Below are 18,612 nucleotides of genomic sequence, written 5' to 3' on the forward strand. Positions count from 1 at the left end.
AAGAGGGGACAAAGAGAAAGAGGACAAAAGACACTGGAGAGGAGGGAGGGGAGAGATGGGTGTTTATTTGCTGCAATGGGATTATCCAGGACTGAGGGGAGGATTAGGCTTGCTTCACCTCTCCTCATTGACACTCTTCCTCTTTCCTCCTCTCTGACACTAAGCCCTGCTCTGTATAGTAATCTCCCGTGAAACAGGTCCCCTTCTGCAGCCAAGTGCCAGGTTCGGGTCTTGCGGAGGACCAGCTTGACATTCCCCTGGTGGAGATCCTACTAGAACTCTGGCATAGAGGAGCTGGTGGGGGTTGGGGGACCCCTGCCTGTACTCCCCTCGCCCTGACAGCCAATGCGCTGATTCATGAGACTCACATATGAACACGACCGTGCAATCCACCTTTCATCTGTTATGGACTGATAGAGATTCAGGACTGGGATTGGCTAATGAACCACACCCTGTTCCCAAAGTGTGACTGTTTCTGTAGACGTGTTCATCCGCATTCTTCTCATGTTTCAGCAGCAGTCTGGGCAACATATTGGGGACTGAAGCAAAAGACGGGGAATATATATGTAAATAATTATAGACACCTGTCAAAGTGAGCATTTACTCACATACGTGGACAATGTTGTTGTAAGTTCCCCCCCCCCACCTGCAACACATTAATTCCAATGAGATTCAAGCAATAGCCCTGTAATGTAGCACTGTTCACCTGGGAGAAGATACTGTAAGGCCAGTACAATAGTGCACTATAATATAGGAAAGGTCATGGCTGAGCTATTTTTCTCTGTTCTTAATCCAGTTCTGTCTATTTTACAAGTTTAGTTCCACACTTTCAACTTCTTCCAGAATATTCTTCAGTGTGCATCATGGTCATGTAAAAATGAAAAAAAGAAAGGTTTCTGTGTATATTTCTGTGTAATAATATACTCTCTCTCCACCATGCAATGCCCAACATTTAGAAAATTGCACAAGGTAGCATGAGCCAGAAACCTATGCTACGGTGTTTGTGTGAAATGGAGAAAAATGAATAAATCCAAGCCTGTGGTTGTTACTCCCACTTCTGGGAAGGCTACATTATTTTATTGGAGTGTTTATTAATATGTCCACAGTCATCCAAGCACACAAACAGTAACTGTCTTCTTCTTTTGAATTTGCTTTGTTTCATGTTCTCAAATGAAAAGAAAAAAAAAAACAGGAAAAAACAACAAAAATCAATATTTACATACTGCAATATAAATATGTCAAATGTACATTATTATACACAGTACCTCACACGGTCAGACAATGTATACGCATTGAGACTTAACCATAGTACCTTAAATACAATAAAAAATAAAGAGAAGAATGCAATAACAAAACAAAAATGTCATTGAGGGTGGGTGGGGGGAAGGGGGGGTGGTTCATGTAGAGGTTGGGGCTACAGCTCGGAGGGGTGAGGTCGTTCTTGAAAGCATTTTGGTTGGCTTTTTGTCTTTCAGGGATTGACCCAGATCCCTTTCAAAACTCCGCTTGACTGATTTTTCTTCATTTAAAATAATTATCTCGAGCAGTCCCAGTGCATTCCTAGCCTAAAACAAGAGGGGTGGGTGCCCTGTAGTCTTTTGCATTATTCCCAATCCTATGTTCATTGACCTGCATACTCAGTCTATCAATAAAATGTTCTTTGGGAAAAACTGCCATTCAATATGATGGAATGGAGGGGGTGTTGAAATCAGGAAACATACAGGGTATAAGGGTTTTTGGGGGTTCACCAATGGTAGTTGCCCTAAGGTACACATATATCTTAATTTAAACCTTGACTATAAAACCATCCATCAATTAGACTTGGTTTTAAGTGTCCTTAAGCACTCATTGCAGTAAATCCACAGTTGTACCAAGGCCAGTTACTGAGGTTAAACAAACCAGAGTCAGTTCCTTACTGTATCACCATATTAATTGTAAAACAGACTGCAGCCGGGATTGCAAACTCCTGTCCTGGAGGACTGCAATATCTGCAGCTTTGTGTGGTTTCCCTTCAATCAACAGACAGTTTTAGCCTTGGAAGCAAGGCGCATGGACCGTTTGATCAATCAATGACTTAAATGAAACACTTAAGTGCTGAAACACAGCAGAAACCAGCAAACGCTGCAGTTTTTCAGACTGGAGTTCTGCACCCCTGGAATACAGTTTGTTTGTTGGTTGTGAAATCGCAAATATTAAGTGGGAAATATGATGGCATCATTCAGCTCAGTTTCTAGGCTTGTTAGCCCTGGTCAGAGGGGGGCCCAGACAAGAGAGGACTGTTGTGTCCAACCTATTTATAGTCAGATGGCTGGATATTACACTGGGATTATGCCATGAAAACAACCAAGACACAAGAAGAATATGCGTGTTGGCCTTGCTGAGACTGAACCCAACTGGTTTTAGGCTTCAGTAACCCCTTGATTTCTCCCTGGCGCAAGAATTCTGCGCAAATTACAGACAACACAAGTCAAACTGGCTCTTCGGCCTCATCACGCAAAGGGAGACAGTATTTCAAAGGAAGTCCCATCCGAAGCACACACACACACACGCCGTTAGGGACTAAAAGGTCAGCTGCAAGAGGAAAAGCTACTTTTTACATATTTCTGTACACGTCAACACCGTTTTTAAAAATGTCCTGACACATTTAGTCAAACACTGCATTTTTTCTTCTTCTCGCATACTCAAACGCCATCGTTCGGAATCGTCCAGTGAGCGTGCGCAAGCAGGAGCGCCACAGAGTCTGCGGGGAAACGTCACGCGGAGGAGCAGCGGACAGCGAACAGGGCCACGGGAAGCAGCAGGGGTCGTCCACTACACTGAAGAGGCTACAAACACAGAAGGACCATGGAGGCGGGAATACAGGCCTAAACACCACTACAACGCTGACGAGATGACGATGATTCAAGCTATGATGCGGTGACACCCGGGAGCAGCGTAACAGGGGCTTCGTTCTCTAAAGTTCACGGATCAGTTGACAAGTGGCGGTTGAGCGGCTGGGACTTTCCCTTCATGAATTAAGATGAAGCATTCTTTGATGTGGCCTTCAAAGAACTTTCATATGTGGAGCGAATGCATTTCTTTGAGGTCTGCATCCAGATGGAAGCCTGTCTCACCCCCCCCCCCCCCCCAGACAGCTCACTGTCCATACAACAGTTCAGCATTACCTTACAAAGACCACTATGAATGGCAGAGGGAAAACAGTGTAAAATGACTAGTGGTGGAGTGTCTTCTTGCAACAAATACATAGCGTATATACATTTTTGTGCATTGATGACTCCTTTGTGCAGGAGGGGGCATTGAAGAATTCCTAGTTCTGTGCAGTACTATGCAACTATTACAGCAAAATATACATTTCTCACTAAACTAATACTACACATTGAACTTAAAACAACTTAAAATGGGGGAAATTTAACACAAACATGAATGAGAAATATGAATAATATGAATGAGAATAAGTCTGGATTCACATGTAATCTAAATCTAAAAGTGTACTGTAACAGTCATTACTGGTCAAGATAAACCAACAACCTGATTGACTGATAAACTGATATCTGTGCCTAACTGGTCCAGATGAACGGAGGTCATTCCGGTACATTCTATCACAGAATATCTTATGGCAAAATAATCCAACTCTCTGAGGCAACAATACTGCAGTGAATAATCTTTTTGCTTGTTAAAAAAGACAGTGAAGGCAAGGTTTGAACTTTGGTTTCAACAGCGGTGATAAAGGACAGGTAGGCAATGTGCAAAGGCAAAAAAGGCATCTAACTAGGCAAGGCTAATGTGAACAGCTCTGGGTTATGCCCACCAAGACTTTTGGATGTAGGAAATCACTACACTTTAGAAATGAGGACATTTTTCACCATTTCTGCACAGAATTAGGAATACGCTCTGCTCTGATGATAATGGATTCTTAATATTTTCCTGTTTTGCTTTGAAATGGGGTTTCATAGTTTTGTTTCAAGATTTGAGCAGTCAGTATGGGTAACTGAACATCAAATCGACCAAAATGTGTTCTGAATCAAACAGTGAACTGTAGATGAGACGTACACAGACACCCCACACCCCTGAAGTCCCAGTCTGATGCTATTGAGTCTGGACCCAAGGGCCCCCTGCAATAAAAAACTCATTGCTATAGCAGAAAGCAGAGGAATACTGCATTACTGTAGTGCTGCTCTAGTGCTCACTAAAGCCAGCGGTCAAGGCAAGTCGCTAAGGCAGTCATAGAAACTTAGAGACGGTAAGACCAAACAACGGCTCGCAACAGCACCACAACCCAATAGAGACAACTGAGAATGGGACCTGGAGAAAGAAATATAAATAAATGCTCAAACCTGGCCATCCTCACCACCAAGCCCCCCGCCCTCCTAAACTTTGCAGAATGATCTGCAGAAGCTTTGCTGTACACCAGAAGTGGGCTACTTTCAGACTCTATCCATCAGGACATGCCTATGAAAAGTGGCAGTCATGTACCTGGGCCATCTGGGTCCAGAAAACGGTCCTTCGCATGGTCAGATGTCATAGAGGTAAGGAAAGAGAGGTCCATCGATAGCGGTTTTGAGGTGGGCCATACGAGCCGTACGGTTCTCCTGACAGCTGTCGATCCAAATTGCACCACTGCGCTCTAGATAAATGTTCACAGACATGTTTACTAAAATTAGAAACTACACAAATGGCTCATCTTTTCTCAGGCTAATATTGGCTGAATATATACTACACTCACCTCATCCATCCATCTCATATCCCTTCTGAATTGGTTAGCGTGAGCGTTCGCTAAATGCGCTACGTGGAGTTCCTACCCTTCTTAAAGCACAAGTTTAAACTTTAATAATAGCCATATTAATAGCAATAATTACAGTAATGGTCCAGTCAATAGCGCTGATGCAGCTGTGAAGTTGATGTTAACCAGTCTCTTGTCACTGTACCTGTGATATTTACCCTCAACAGGAGTGCTCTCCTGGCTTTCCTCCAAAGGGTGAAAACATTTTTGGGAATGGTTTTGTAATGGCCCTAATAAATCACGAGCGTTGGGGCTTCAGGGCTCGCCCCCCACCGAAGCCCTTGCTCTTCGGGGTTCCCTTAGCGGGACTTCCGCGCTTTGTTCCCCCGTCACCCCCGGGGCCACTCGAGTCACATGACACAGAGGGAGGGGAGAGGGGACGGGGTTAGGGGGCGTCAGGTGCCACAGTGCGCGTGTTTGTGTGGAGGGGGAGGGGGAGCGGCCTCGCGTCCGCGTGCGGCGCCGTTAGATGAAGCTGGCGCTGCGGTTGAGCTCGCACTGGGCGTTGTTGTTGGCGTTGGGGTTGCGGCGCGCCGTGTTGGGCGTGGGCACCAGGCCGGCGCCGTCGTTGGGGCAGCCGTGCTGGAGCAGGATGTCGGCGCACTCCTGGCTGCACGCCCTCCGCGCGTACGCCAGCGGCGTCTGGCCCCGGGCATCCCGGCTTTTCACATCCACACCGTACTGAGGGGAGGAAGAAGAGATAGCAAGAAGAGTGGGAGAGAAAAAGAAAGGGGAATGAGAAGGAGACAGCAGGTAAGATGAGCGAGAAAAAAAAAGGTAGAGAGGGAATGAGAGGTCAGAACGGAAGGAGAAAAAGGGAGAGAGACAAAGACAAAGTAAGAACAATGGCGGGAGGCACTGTGCACTGTTGACCCAGCATGATATGTAATAGCATCTTTACTCTCCAGTCATCACAGCTCCACCCTTTATTTCAAGGAGTCCTGCTATTGGACAATTCCAGGCTAAAGATAAGGTTTCCATCAGAGCTTAGGAAAACAGAAGAAGAATGTAGGAGACCATATTTCCCTTAAATTTGTTAAGGTACATAGTATAAACAGATAAAACATTACCAGAGTGACTAATAGACCACAGGTTTTAATATACTAAATGCCCAGCTTAAACCAATGGAATTGGTCACTCTACAACTGTGATGAGGCCCTCTGGCTTTGTTAGGCCCATTACTGAAGAGCCTTGCTCTTTCCTTAAACTGACCGCAGTAGACTGTAGACGCAGTAGACGCAGTAGGTTGTCAGTCTACTGCGGTCGCTCGCGATCACACTCACCCAGACCAGGAGCTGCGTAATGACCACGTTGGCCATGGCGCAGGAGAGGTGCAGGGCGGTACGACCATCGCCATCGCCGTACGTCTCGTTGACCTCCTCCTTGGTGCCATGCGCCAGGAGGAGCACCACCTGCCGCAGGTCGTCTTCCACCACCGCGCGGAGGAGCTGCTGGCCCAGAGGGACGTCCGACTGCGGCAGCGCCAGCAGGAAGAGCTTCTGCTCGTACTTCGCCCGGATCCAGCGCTCCTTCTCCTCTCTGCGGCACAAGCACATGCACATGCGTGTGCGTCAGCGAGGGGCCTGGGCTATTTCATGACACATGTTGGAAAATGGGCTGAATTTGGGGTGACTGGATGACTGTTTCCCTCCTATGGTGAGAACCGTACATTGAGCGAGTGGTCATGTAATACAGGCCCGTGCCTGCAGGCTGGGAGACATGGGCCAAGGTGAGCCCCCCCAAACCTCCCCTGACCCCCACATTGCAACACAACACAACACGACACAATATAATGACAAGAAAAGGCCATTCAGCCCAACAATGCTTGCCATTTTCCTGCCACTAAAAGGTACCCAGTGCTCACCGTTTACCTACAAACTGGATAGTGTCCAGCTTATCGAGCCTGGTCTTGAAAACCCAGAGTTTCTGCCCGAGTTACATGACCTGGCAGGCTACTCCACACAACGATTACACTTCTTATGTGAAGAAACACTTCCTGATGTCCACTTCCTTACTGTGCAGCTCTTTGAGATCCGTGAATAAGACTGAACAGTGGTGGTTAAAGGCAATTCATTCGTGCATTGTGTTTGGGTAACCGAGCTAAGCTATATTTCTGTGTCGTACTCAGAGAGGAACCGTGTCACTCCTTGTCGCAGTCATGCTGACATCAAAACAGGGCTGGAAGGAGCACCCCCTGCAGCAGTTTGGTTGAGAGGGCTGGGAAACCGCGGCAGATGAAGGGTTAAAGTCTAGCGAGCTATCTAAAGGTTACACATTGTGAACAGCATGTCTGCAATGGACAATACAGCGGAAACATGTTTTTATCGCCGCTGTCAGCCTTCTCAGTCCACCACGGTGGACACCGACAAAAGACCCCGCTCTCAACCTCCCTTCCCAGAGTCCCCTGGGTGAGGGGAGGGTGTGGGCCCGATCGATGGCGCTGAATGGCGCTGGAAAAGGGGAGAGAAAGGGCCGGGTTTGTTTCCGACCGGTGGAGAGAAAGAGAGAGAGATTCTGAGGAGCCCCAGAACTCTATCTTGCCGTCTCCATCTCCACCCCCCCCACCGCCCCGCTCTCATTCCCCGTTTGCGCAGGACCGGTGGAGTAACGCGCGCGGCCCGAAATCGATAACCGAGCGGGCGAGCATGCTCGGTGCGCCGCCGACCCCCTGACCCCGCCCGGCTGCTTGATAAGGGTAGCAGAAAGGGGCCGTTGTTTTGGTTGTCTGGGTGAGTGACAGAGAGAAGGGCTCGCTCCGATAGGGGACAAACAAGGCTGGCGCTCCGAGTGACAAGCCTCCCGAGGGGCCGCCAATCCGGCCGGGCCTCCGCCGTCACTCCAGACGCCTCGCCATCTGCTCGCCGCCGCCGCCGCATCCGCCCGCCGAACCCCACCGCCAAACGACCGCAGGCCGCCGCGGAGGCAGACACCCCACAACCACGCGGAAAAATAAATAAGCCAATTTCAGAACGTAAAGATCTGTAAAATAAACGAGAAGATGATTCTTCCTACCCCCCTCGCATTTAGGTACAGGTCGATTAACAAGGAATTTTGAGGAAGAAGATACGAAGTTGAGTATATTTACACTGTTGAGTCCACATTTTGTGTAGTCCTCTCTTAGATGACAAAGAAGACTTTAGTGATAAAATGTAATGATAAAAGAACTTCTAGATCTATTGCCATTGTCACGACTACAACAAGTAAAACAGAAACAATGCTCAATCAACCTTGAGGTGAAGCGCTACCAGCAATGGCAATGACCACAGCAGGGCACGCGAACAGCACTTAGAACTGCAAAAACAGTTCCACCGTGAGCAAAATCTCGAACTGAACAGAGGATTCATCTTTTTAATTAAGGCTGAATGCTACCCATACGGCTTGCTGTGATTACAACGGCGGCAATGAGAAGAACCGGCAAAACGCTCGGTAATAACCATCTCCCTCATTAAGATCATAATAATAACAATAGCAGGTTCCAGAAGCAGCGGCAGCTCTCTGGGCTGAGAAATTTACAGACTAATATGTCACCTGCCAAGACCACTACAAGCATCGCTCCATCTAACAGGGCCTCTTCACGTCGGATTTAACTGCAGGAGTTAATTACCTCTCTGCTCGGCAGCGATGGGGAAGTCTTTGTCACTGCCAGAGCAGGATTTGATGAACTGCGTACCAGGCCTCCGAGCTAATAAAACCACTCAGCCACGCAGACGCTGCTCCTACCCCCTAACACGTTCGCTTACAAACTAATGGATTAACAAGGAATTCTGGGAAAGGGGAGAAGGGGTTGAGTGTATTTACACTGATGAAAGATGCAGGTTAGTGTCAAGTCTTTTGCGTGAGCTCAACGAGCTCAGATCCGAAGCAGCCGCGCTAACGCGTCAGAATAAATGTCAATGTTTAAGGCAGGACGCTTGATCCATTTAAAAGCCATGTGAAAAGTTTGCAGGAACTAGCAATGTCAGGGTGAGGCTTCAGGAACCCCTAAATGGGTGATGAAACTAGATATTGTTAGTGGCTCAGTGACTTGAATCAATCATCATGTTCTGTTACTAAGAGGAACGTCTTTTGATTCATTTGAGTCAGCGACTGACAGCACATGGTCGCTCCGCCCATTATGCTGTTCATGAATCCTTGCTAATGGGAACGTTCATCCCTGAAATATTGCTTTTCACTTCTTTTGTAATAGCATCATGACAAATTTCACGAATGCTTTTAGCGCAGCGAGCTATAACATTTGAACCATATTTCCCATGGTGCACCTGGTCTATGCGATGGAAGAACAATTTGCATAATACAGCCCGTTGAAGAGTTCATTATTCTTAAAATTTCTCAGTTTTAATGCCTGTTTTTTAAGAAACTGCAAATCTATAAAGAAAAATCTAAAATATCCTATATTGACTGAAATAATATCAAAAACTATACCTTTAAATCTTTGAATCAATCCGACAATACTACTGAATCCACCACTTTTCCTGAGTCAGATCAATTCCTTAGGGTCTATGTAAATCTTTGCTTAAGCTGTGCCCTGTTAAAGCCATGGGACTCACCTCTGACAGGCAGTGGCAGTAGCCACTGCACTTTATGGCGGTAATCCTCAATCAAACTGCACTCTGTCATTGTACACCGACGAGGCTATTAGGCAGGTCAATGGGCTCTGACATACTGTACTGTTATGCGAGGGAGGGGGAGGGAGAGACAATGTGCGCTCCTTTTCAGCGAACAAATTCCTCCTTAAACATCTTTAACTTGCCTATGTTACTGATATGTGCAACATCCCATCAATGTTTGTCTTGCTTATCCTTGTCCCAAGGGTACAATTGAAGAGTGTATGAAAAACCCATGGCAAATGAGCACTTAAAATTAAACTTCATTTAACAAAATGCAACTAAACGGGCATTGAGCCCTCGGCTGGAGCAGGAAACCCCATAATGGCAGTGGCTTATAGCTTTTATTTTCAACTACCAGGAGAATTATGTTAGAGAGCTTCTGTGTGGTACACACAGCTAAAGTCCTAGCTCTCAGTGCAGTCACGTGCTCCATAGGCTGCATTAAATCTTTAATTTGCCAATCCTTGGGATAGTTATACAAAATAACAGTTTCAAACAAGTCTAAGCAAAAAAAACTACAGTGGGATTTCAAGGAGCAAATTACAAAATTACAAAGTTACTTCTCACAACATGTGCTGATAATACTGGTTTGTAGGATTTGGGATGCAAACAATCAGTCTGGCAGTGAGCTTGATTTTAAACGGTCATTCATTAAATATGTCTGAGTGGAAGGGAGAGCATTTAAAGCTGACGCCGCACTTATTAAAAATGGGTGGGGTTGCGGCGTCTGAAATTCCTCAGCTGTGGACACTTGAAAGGGGAGAGCGCGAAAGGAAGTGCAGTGGAGAAAAAACCCCGCCCCCGGGCTTTTGTCCGAAGCATAAAAACAAACCAAACGGGGGTGAAGTTTGGGGAGCTGTGGGAGAAAGCCGAGCCTCGTCAATGAGAACTTCCTCTCCGCAGGAAGAAGAGGAAAAGAAAACAGCAGATTTAGCATGTCAAAGCTGGAGGAGAGGGGCAGAGAGAGAGGGAGAGAGAGAGGAAGAAAGTGAACTCTCTCCACAGGGGACGACATTCAGGAAAGCGGGCGGATGACAGTGTGGACATACTTGCTCCGAGTGCTGAGGTTGCTTAGGGGACAGGCCAGCATTGCTGACACAGGAGAGTTCATTCTTAACAAATACACACTACACACATTCAATCTTTACCTTTTCTAATGGCCCATTTAACACAGGGGCAGAGTGGGTCACAAATCATCTTTGTATGTTTGTATGTACGTATGAATGCATGTATTATATTCGCCTACCTCTTTACTGATAAACTACCTATCCTCCACAAAGTGTATATATGCATAACACATATTTGTTTGCCTATTTTCCAATTCCCAGAAATTCATTCCAAATTTTTATAAAGCTTATATGTACCATAATATAGTACACATTTTAATTAATTCAATAATAAATTGATGATAATAAAATAAAACAAAATATGATTTCATCATACTCCTTTTACCAACAACACTGTTACATTTAATTTCATTTACATTTCATAATAGGTTTTATTTCAAAATCTTCAATTGATGTTTGGCTGGCAAAGTGTGACACAAAATTGAAATAAGGCCAGTATTATATAAACGAAGCCCTGAGCTATCAAATGAAAAGGTTAGCCAGGAGCCTTTGGGAATATTTCTCATAGAATATGGCAACTGATAAGATAAAACTTTTGTGAACATTTTGATGTGCACTTATCTGTCAAAACAAATAATCAACTAGCACAGGATGTTAAAACACTTAATGCATTTGATTGGCTAAGCTAAAGTAAGCATTGTATCTGGCAGTCTGTTGAGGTGTTTGTTGTTGTTGGTTGTTGGTTCAGTATGCTGCATGAAAGCTTGCATAATTTTGCCACACACATTTGCTAGCAGGTAGTCTCACAGAAGAAAAATACTTCCAGATCCAGGCAAATTAATCAATAGCAAAGGATTAGCCAAACATTGAATAGGTTCAACCCCACTTGTGTTGACTGACAGCTCATGCAACATGAAATAAGTGTCATTATAAAATGAATACTGTTGCCATGAAATAAAAAAGAAAAAAGAGCTACTTTGCGTAATTATTTGAAAAGAACAATATGAAATAAAAGTAGTCTTTTGAAGAAAAGCCATTTAAAATGAAATTAAATGCAAAGATATTGTGAAAATGAGTATGATGAAATAGCATTTTATAATGAGTTGAGTATAATTAAATTATTCAATTATTTCACAATTTATTGACTCATAAATACCCCTGCATTTATTCATATGACTATTTGTATCACAAAAGGCATATTTATTTAATTCTGACAAAAAAGGGATTCCATACTGATGGAAGTACACATTTAAGCAGAGGAAGCTGAAATAATGCTAAGATAATATAATTCAGTTAAAAGGGTTCAGTAGAAAATGGCTCTGCTCATAGCCCCCAAAAAACATTCTTGCATTTTGTGCAGGGTAGGATAGCGAACGATAAAAATGCAGGGGTAGCATATAGAGGTCTCTTTCTGTCCTGTGAGTTCAGCGCGTTCAGTTAGAGCCATGCTAGGCTTCTTAAGACAGTGTTCCTTCTTTGGATTCAGAGCGCGCTCCTTATGGACTTCTTAGTCAGGTGATGTATTCTGACCTCGACCTAATTAAGTGGCAAATGGCAGAATGATTTCCCAAAGCCGGCCAATAGAGTCAAGAGCACATGGCTCTGCTCAAAGAAAGAAGAACAAACAAGGGTAATTAGTCAGGCCTAAAAGACAACAGCAAATGGGCCTTTATAGGAAAGAGAGGAAGAGAGACAGGGAGAAAGAGAGAGAATGGGGAGGGGGCATAAAATGGCCAATCCGGTCCCCCCCCAATAAATGAGCATTAGTACACATTGAGCAGGAGGGGCCTTGTGGGGAATCTCCGCCCACCTTTCACACAACTGAGGCCCTCCTAAACAATCAGGGTATAAACACCCCCCCCCCCCCCAATTCTCACAATTCAAAACAGAGACATCAAACATCTATGCAGAAGGCGGAGGGGGAGGGGCTATCTAAACAACACTCACAGCAGGGGGAGGGGTGAGGGGGTGCATCCCCATGTAGCCCACGGATCATCTTGCAGAAAGAGAGGAAGAAAGATGTAGCAAAGTAGGAGGAGACAGCGGAAAACTGGGGCGATGGAGATGGCGGGGGCCCCCCGACCTTCAAAGGTTGCTAGGGGCAGGCAATGAGGGGGGCAACACAGTCAAGAAAAAAAAACCTAAATGAGTTGCGACTTTTTCAACAAGCTGTGTTTTTGTTGCTTTGTCTTCATGTGTTTTGGGTTTTGGATTTGCCTGGTTTACCAGCTTCAATTACGGCTGGAAAAATGCCTAGAACGACCACAGCCCAAGTCCGTTTGATTTCTCCAACATATAAAATGTCTTCTTCTGAGCTAATAACTGAACTAGGGTAACCTGTATTAGGTCTAATCATAACAATCAAAAACAGTGCTGATGAGTACTTCTATAAAAATCCATTTGTATCCCTTCAGAAAAATGTCAGCATTTGAAAATGACAAGAACTACATAAAAACACAAGTGTACATCTTCAGTAAAAAACATGCAGCTAAAATACACTATGTTATATGCTACACCAGCTAGAGGGGCTAGATAACTGCTCTCGCAAATTTTGACAGGCCTACTAAACACGGCAGCGGATTAGATTAACGGCAAACCTGCGAATTATCAGGCACAACAGAGCCGTAATTGGACTGTTTGTCGTCAATTGCATCAATTAGACGGATACAATGGGGATGATTGAGCCCAGGTGTGGCGCTGGTGCAGCTCCGTGACAGGCACTGCGTCAGGCTACCTCCGCAGGAGAGCTGCAGGAAGGCTCGTGAGCACAAGAGCCCCAAGCAAGGACCCCAAAGGCTTCTGTGATAAACAGCCAGGGCAAGAATTAAGGTGGGGGAGCCGAGCTAGCAATTTGAGCTGAGCAATAAGAGCTGATGCTCCCCTGTGAGCCAGACCCTGGCCGTGCCTGGGAGTCCGCAGGCTTTCCCCACATGCAACTGCGCAGCAGCGACTCCCCTGGTCGACTGCCCGCATCACAATTTCAGAGCGTTTGCCCACCAGAATTGATGGAGGACATCGCAGAGAGGCAACTAGACATCAATTATGACTGCACATGCCAAACTGGGGATATCCCTCCAAACTCTTCAGCATTTTTAAACACTGAATTTAAAACATTCCTCCTATTTTGAGAGAAAAACAGTAATATTGTGAGGTATTTCATTGAAAAATACCAGTGAATGCTGCGTCTCCACCTGCACCTGCTGTTGCTTGCCTCTGTATGTCTGTCTGTTTTTCTGCTGCTCTAGTGCATGTCTGAAGTATCTTGGTTTTTTCCTGATCCATCTTGACATGCTGTTTAAGGGCTTGCATTAGCAAGTATTAAAGACTCCTAAAATGAGCATGTGCAGTTGGTAACCAATCCAGTCTCAGCTAAACTCAAGGCTCTCTTTGGTAGAGGAAAGTGTAAGCCAACCTTGGTCATTGAATGAGTATTCATTAATAAATACATACATTATTTGTAACCACAGTACTAGAAACAAAAGTTATTTTCCTCCTTTAAATGAGTTGTCATCTGTACAGTAAGCAACACCTGTGATTGTATTTCACCAGCATCAAGAATTTAAAAATATTATTAGTATAATGAATTTTAAAATCCAGTCATGTGATATATTGGACATATCAGATTATTATATAGTTACTTGTATATGTTGAAGACTGAGGGTTGTGAAAGGGTGTAGTTCCCCTGATCAGCCACAAGGGCTTCTCTGCGCTCGAGCAGGAAGAGGGATGAGTGGAATTTATTGTGACGTTAATATGGTTGTCTGGCTCCACTGGATAGATTGTGTTTGCTGGCAACACAGTAAATGTCTCTTAACTCTCATTGTTAACCTTTATACTGCTCTTTTTCCCAAGCTGGCCATGCAGACTTGAAAAGCACTGTGAATACACACACTCATGTGCACACACGCACACACACCTAATACTACTAAGCAGACAACTCATAAATATCCTTGCTAATCTGCATATAATTTTTTAAGCGACATTGAAGAATGCTGACCGTATTACACATCACATATATACGTGTAGAAATTAACATTCACCTCATTGCTTATTACACAAACACATCCTTCCTGTTGTATAAATGGCCTCAGAGACGAGTCCACGCTGAGCAACCTCGGTGTCTCCTCTCTCGGTCGGAGCTAATATAAAGTGACCTGTAGGTGTCATTAACAAAGTGTGCTGGACGGCATGGCCGCTGTAATTAATTTGTCTAAATTAATTACTCAGCCCTGCACGCTGGCTTCTGGCAACGCTGGCTGTTCTGCTGCCTCCTCTGAGAACGGTCTCTCCAGAAGGGGTGGGGGCTCTCCTTGCTAACCACTGTCTTTCTGTGTAACTGATGGCAGCTGGAGCTGTGCAACTCGTCTAGGTAATAGAGACTCGCCCAGGTTCTGATTAGCAGCAGGAAGAGCCAGGCTTTGTCTGCTTAGGGCTGCTTTGGTATCCAAAATATATGAATGTAGGTATGAGACTAATGGTGATAGCTGCACATCTGGATTAAGGAATAAGCACTGCTCACTCGGTGAACCCTAGTACATTATTGCACAACTGGAGCCAAAAGATGGAACAAGAAAGTTCTAGTTCTAGCTGTTCTGCACGCTTTTCTGAATGGCTAAGCCAGCCCAGCATGATGCTGAGCCCTCTAATTGCTGTCCCGTTACAGAAACTGAACCAGGACTATGGGTGAAGCTATTGGACAATGCAAAAACATTGTCAGCACCCTATTTTTTAGAGAAAAAGGCACTAGGTGTTCACCTCACTATTTGGCTAGTTGAAACACTGGCCATGGTGGCTAGATAAGAGGATGGCCTGCTATTGAAAAAAACTTATTTATTTAACTTACGTCTTATTGTATCTACTTTATGATCCTAGCAAGCTTGGCACACATATGTTACGAGAGAGATCAAATGAACACGTTATATGTGTTAGACACCAAAGTGCAGACATAACTACTAATCCTTTTTCATTTTTGTGGTGGTGGTGTGCACAATTTCATACAAATATTTGATATCCAGTCTACTAATTGGTTGGCAGGCAATGGCACATGAGAGAGAAAAAAAATAGCAATCTTACGGGAATTTGGGCAAAAAGGCATTAAAAACGGGAAATATAATGGTTGGCAATACAGCATGTTTATGCAGTAACTTGTAGGTACTGTAGATAAACCAATACTTGCTAATTACCTTTCTGTTGAGCCTAATTTAGTAAAGATTAATCTACGGCTCTTTTGAAACAAAATGCCTCATGTCTGGCCTTTCAGTATGCAAGTAGACAGTATGCCAGCGCAGATGTGTTTTGAAGTGTGTGTGCCTGTGTGTGTCTGTGAGCATGCGCATGTAAAAATCTAAAAAGACCAGTTATGGTGAAGATTTGAGAAATTGCCCTCCACTCCACTCCAAGTGAAAGAGGAAATAGAGGAGTTAAAATGGAGTGGGACACGGGGGGGCTGCATTGGGGTGGGTGGTGGTGGTGGTGGGGGGGGCGGGGGGGTTAGTGGCGTGATTCATTTTTATTACCGCTTGGCCCCCGCAGGCCGCGGGGACGGCAAATTATTTCTGAAACAAAGTGGAGGTGCTCGTCAGAGCTATTACCTGCGCTGCTCTGGCCCAAGGCGGAACGTTCTGGAAGGGGACAGTGGTAGCAAGCGCTCCTGCGATGAGGGATAGCCATCAACATCCAGCCTGGCTTCAGGACATCGTCGAAAAGGGGAGGGGTGTGTGCGAAGAAGGAGGGGGAGGGGTGGGGGGGGCAGGGGGTGGTGGGCGGATGCTGTCGCCAGTCAAAAATCCCCCCTGCTTTCTCTCACCGGAGTGCCAGGCAATTAGAGGTGGCACGCAAAACACAACAACTGCCACATGCTAATTAAAAGAACAACTCCCCTCCAATATGCTGACTTCAAGAGTTGTGCGGCAGCGTTTTCTCCCCAGAGATTTATGGCTCCGGTAAGCTCACTGACACGGAGTGTATAGCGTGCGGATCTGTACAACTGCTTCCTGTTTTGTCTGCACAGCTGCTGATTTATGGATAGGGCCGTCACTCAGCTGTCAAGGCACGCTCACCAGGATGTGCGCATGCACACCCCATTGACATTTTATTTTGGATTATGAAATTCCTGCCAGTACAGCTGACAAATGTTAAATTTCATGAGAACATTTTAAGGCATGTTTTAGTATTTGTATAATCACCTAATGCGTTATTAAACTTGCAATTTGTTCAAAAGAATTATCAGCCAGTATTCCACTTTTTTTCCCGGCAAATTTAGCAGTTCCCTGACAGAACTGGATTTCTGCACGTTGAGGACCTTGGGTTTTATGATTCAAGCAGATCAGCCCCCCCATGTGTAGCTTAACAATGATAAGTAATGCAAAGCAATTTTGTTGCTGTGGCAATAAAAAGACTGAACAATCTCAAACAAAAATTTGAAAAGTCCAAAATGGACTGGCTCTTTTAACTTGTACTTTCTGATACTTCAAATATAGCACTGAATATTTAATCCGGTAGGGGTGACTCCTTTCAGTCTAGCTTGTCTGTTGATTTTTATTTTGTATTTACTGTATTTATGTATCTTAGGTGAGGTTTCCCATGTTGTGTTTTGTGGTCCTTACTGCAAACCAAAGATTCAACTTAAATATAAAAAAACTGTGGAAAGAAACCTTCATGGCTAAGCCAGTACAGCAATGGCTAAAAGGAACAGATCATGGTCATTATGTCCAGAGCATCTTCAATGAAAGCAATGCCATGCACGTGGGTCAATGATTTCAACTTGGCAAATGGGATTAGTCTCAATTAAACTGTGCCCCCCCCCCGGCCACCTTTAAGGCCCACGCCAACGAGGGCGTATTTTACATGAAGCATCTAGCTCCAAGTAGGACTCGCTCTTTCAGGAAACAGTGAAATTAATTTGTTAAAAGCTAACTACACTGAAATTTATTTGGACTATACCAAAGAGCAAGGGCAGCTTGCAGCTGCAATAGAGAGAGGTGGCATCCTATATCTCAGCATTTATTTACCTATTGATCCATTTGTGGCACTGAAAATGTGCATTGGTGTACCTGTGTGCTTGATCTGTTAATTTAATGCAAAAACCTGAATTCCTCTGGCTGCTAAACTCCTAATGCATAAAATCACGGAGTCAAGGCCAGTCTAGCATAGGAAATTCAATTCAAATCAATTCCTGGATCATCTTCAGGTACTTGCTGAATCGTTTATATTGTGCGCGACAGGAAAAAAAAAAAAGAAAAAATGAAATGATTTAAAAATTGCAAAGCTAGGCTAGGCTGCCGCTTTGTGTGCAAGCATTCCTGATGCCACTGCGAGTCTGTCACACGTCACAACTGCCCCTCTAATATTAAAATTAAGTACGCCTGTAACACAATGGGATCACAGAGTGACATGACAACAAAACAAGATTTATAACACAGATGTAGGGATTTTAGTCAAGCAAATCCACGCCATTGAAGACCTATTTATTTTTTCGCCATCCATTAGCCGAATATGCTGGTGCAAAAAAAGACTCAAACACATTACATCAACCGGGAAAAGAAATCTTTATCTTATCTTGATCGTACTTCAGACCAACAAAGGCACTCTTGTCATGACAAAAACTGATTTAAAATACACTGCTAATATCTTTCATTTCCATGATTAGTTCGGTCTGAAAATCATTACATGAATTATGCCTTTTTTGCTTGGGCCATTTAGCTAAATAAATATTTGACCAATTTCTCCTTTCCAGTGGAATAAATGAATTCCTCCTCTAAATTCAATGCGATCTGATATTCTTGACAGTGAAAAACACTCCCTCCCCAGGCAACACCTTAAGACCTGACAGAAGGGAGAGAGAGAAATCGGCCTCAATAATCTCTGAGGTCAAAAGCTGGTAGACTGTATACCAGCGCACACTCAATAGATGTCTGTAGGCCGTCCTCCACTTTAGAGCCAAACCTAAAGTGGAAAAATGGATTGAATGCAAGGCGAAAGGTCTCTTTTTATGGACACAGATAACTGTACTGTGAAAACCCTCATTTACCGATGCAATGATAAGCCTTTGGACGGTTTGGCGGGAATGCTAAAAGGTCAAAAGTCGGCGCATGTGAGCATCCGAGCGGTGTTCAAAGAAAAGCAGGAATTTTCTACTTTGATTTCATTTATGAGGTCC

General features: G+C 44.5%; 1 protein-coding gene across 4 annotated transcripts in view; it reads right to left on the reverse strand.

The window, feature by feature from the left end:
• Nucleotides 1–1,039: 1,039 nt before the first annotated feature.
• agap3 (ArfGAP with GTPase domain, ankyrin repeat and PH domain 3) overlaps nt 1,040–18,612 on the reverse strand; it is a 244,476-nt gene continuing 226,903 nt past the window's right edge. For all 4 annotated transcript variants that reach the window (XM_064347035.1, XM_064347033.1, XM_064347032.1 and 1 more), the window contains exons 17-18: nt 6,064–6,319; nt 1,040–5,461 (exon numbers count right to left, since the gene is read on the reverse strand). In XM_064347035.1, the coding sequence (XP_064203105.1) occupies nt 5,246–5,461; nt 6,064–6,319 (472 nt within the window). In that variant the 3' untranslated portion in view covers nt 1,040–5,245. The remainder of the gene's footprint in view (nt 5,462–6,063; nt 6,320–18,612) is intronic.

This window comes from Anguilla rostrata, chromosome 8 (assembly GCF_018555375.3).
Source record: "Anguilla rostrata isolate EN2019 chromosome 8, ASM1855537v3, whole genome shotgun sequence".
NCBI classification, from domain to species: domain Eukaryota; kingdom Metazoa; phylum Chordata; class Actinopteri; order Anguilliformes; family Anguillidae; genus Anguilla; species Anguilla rostrata.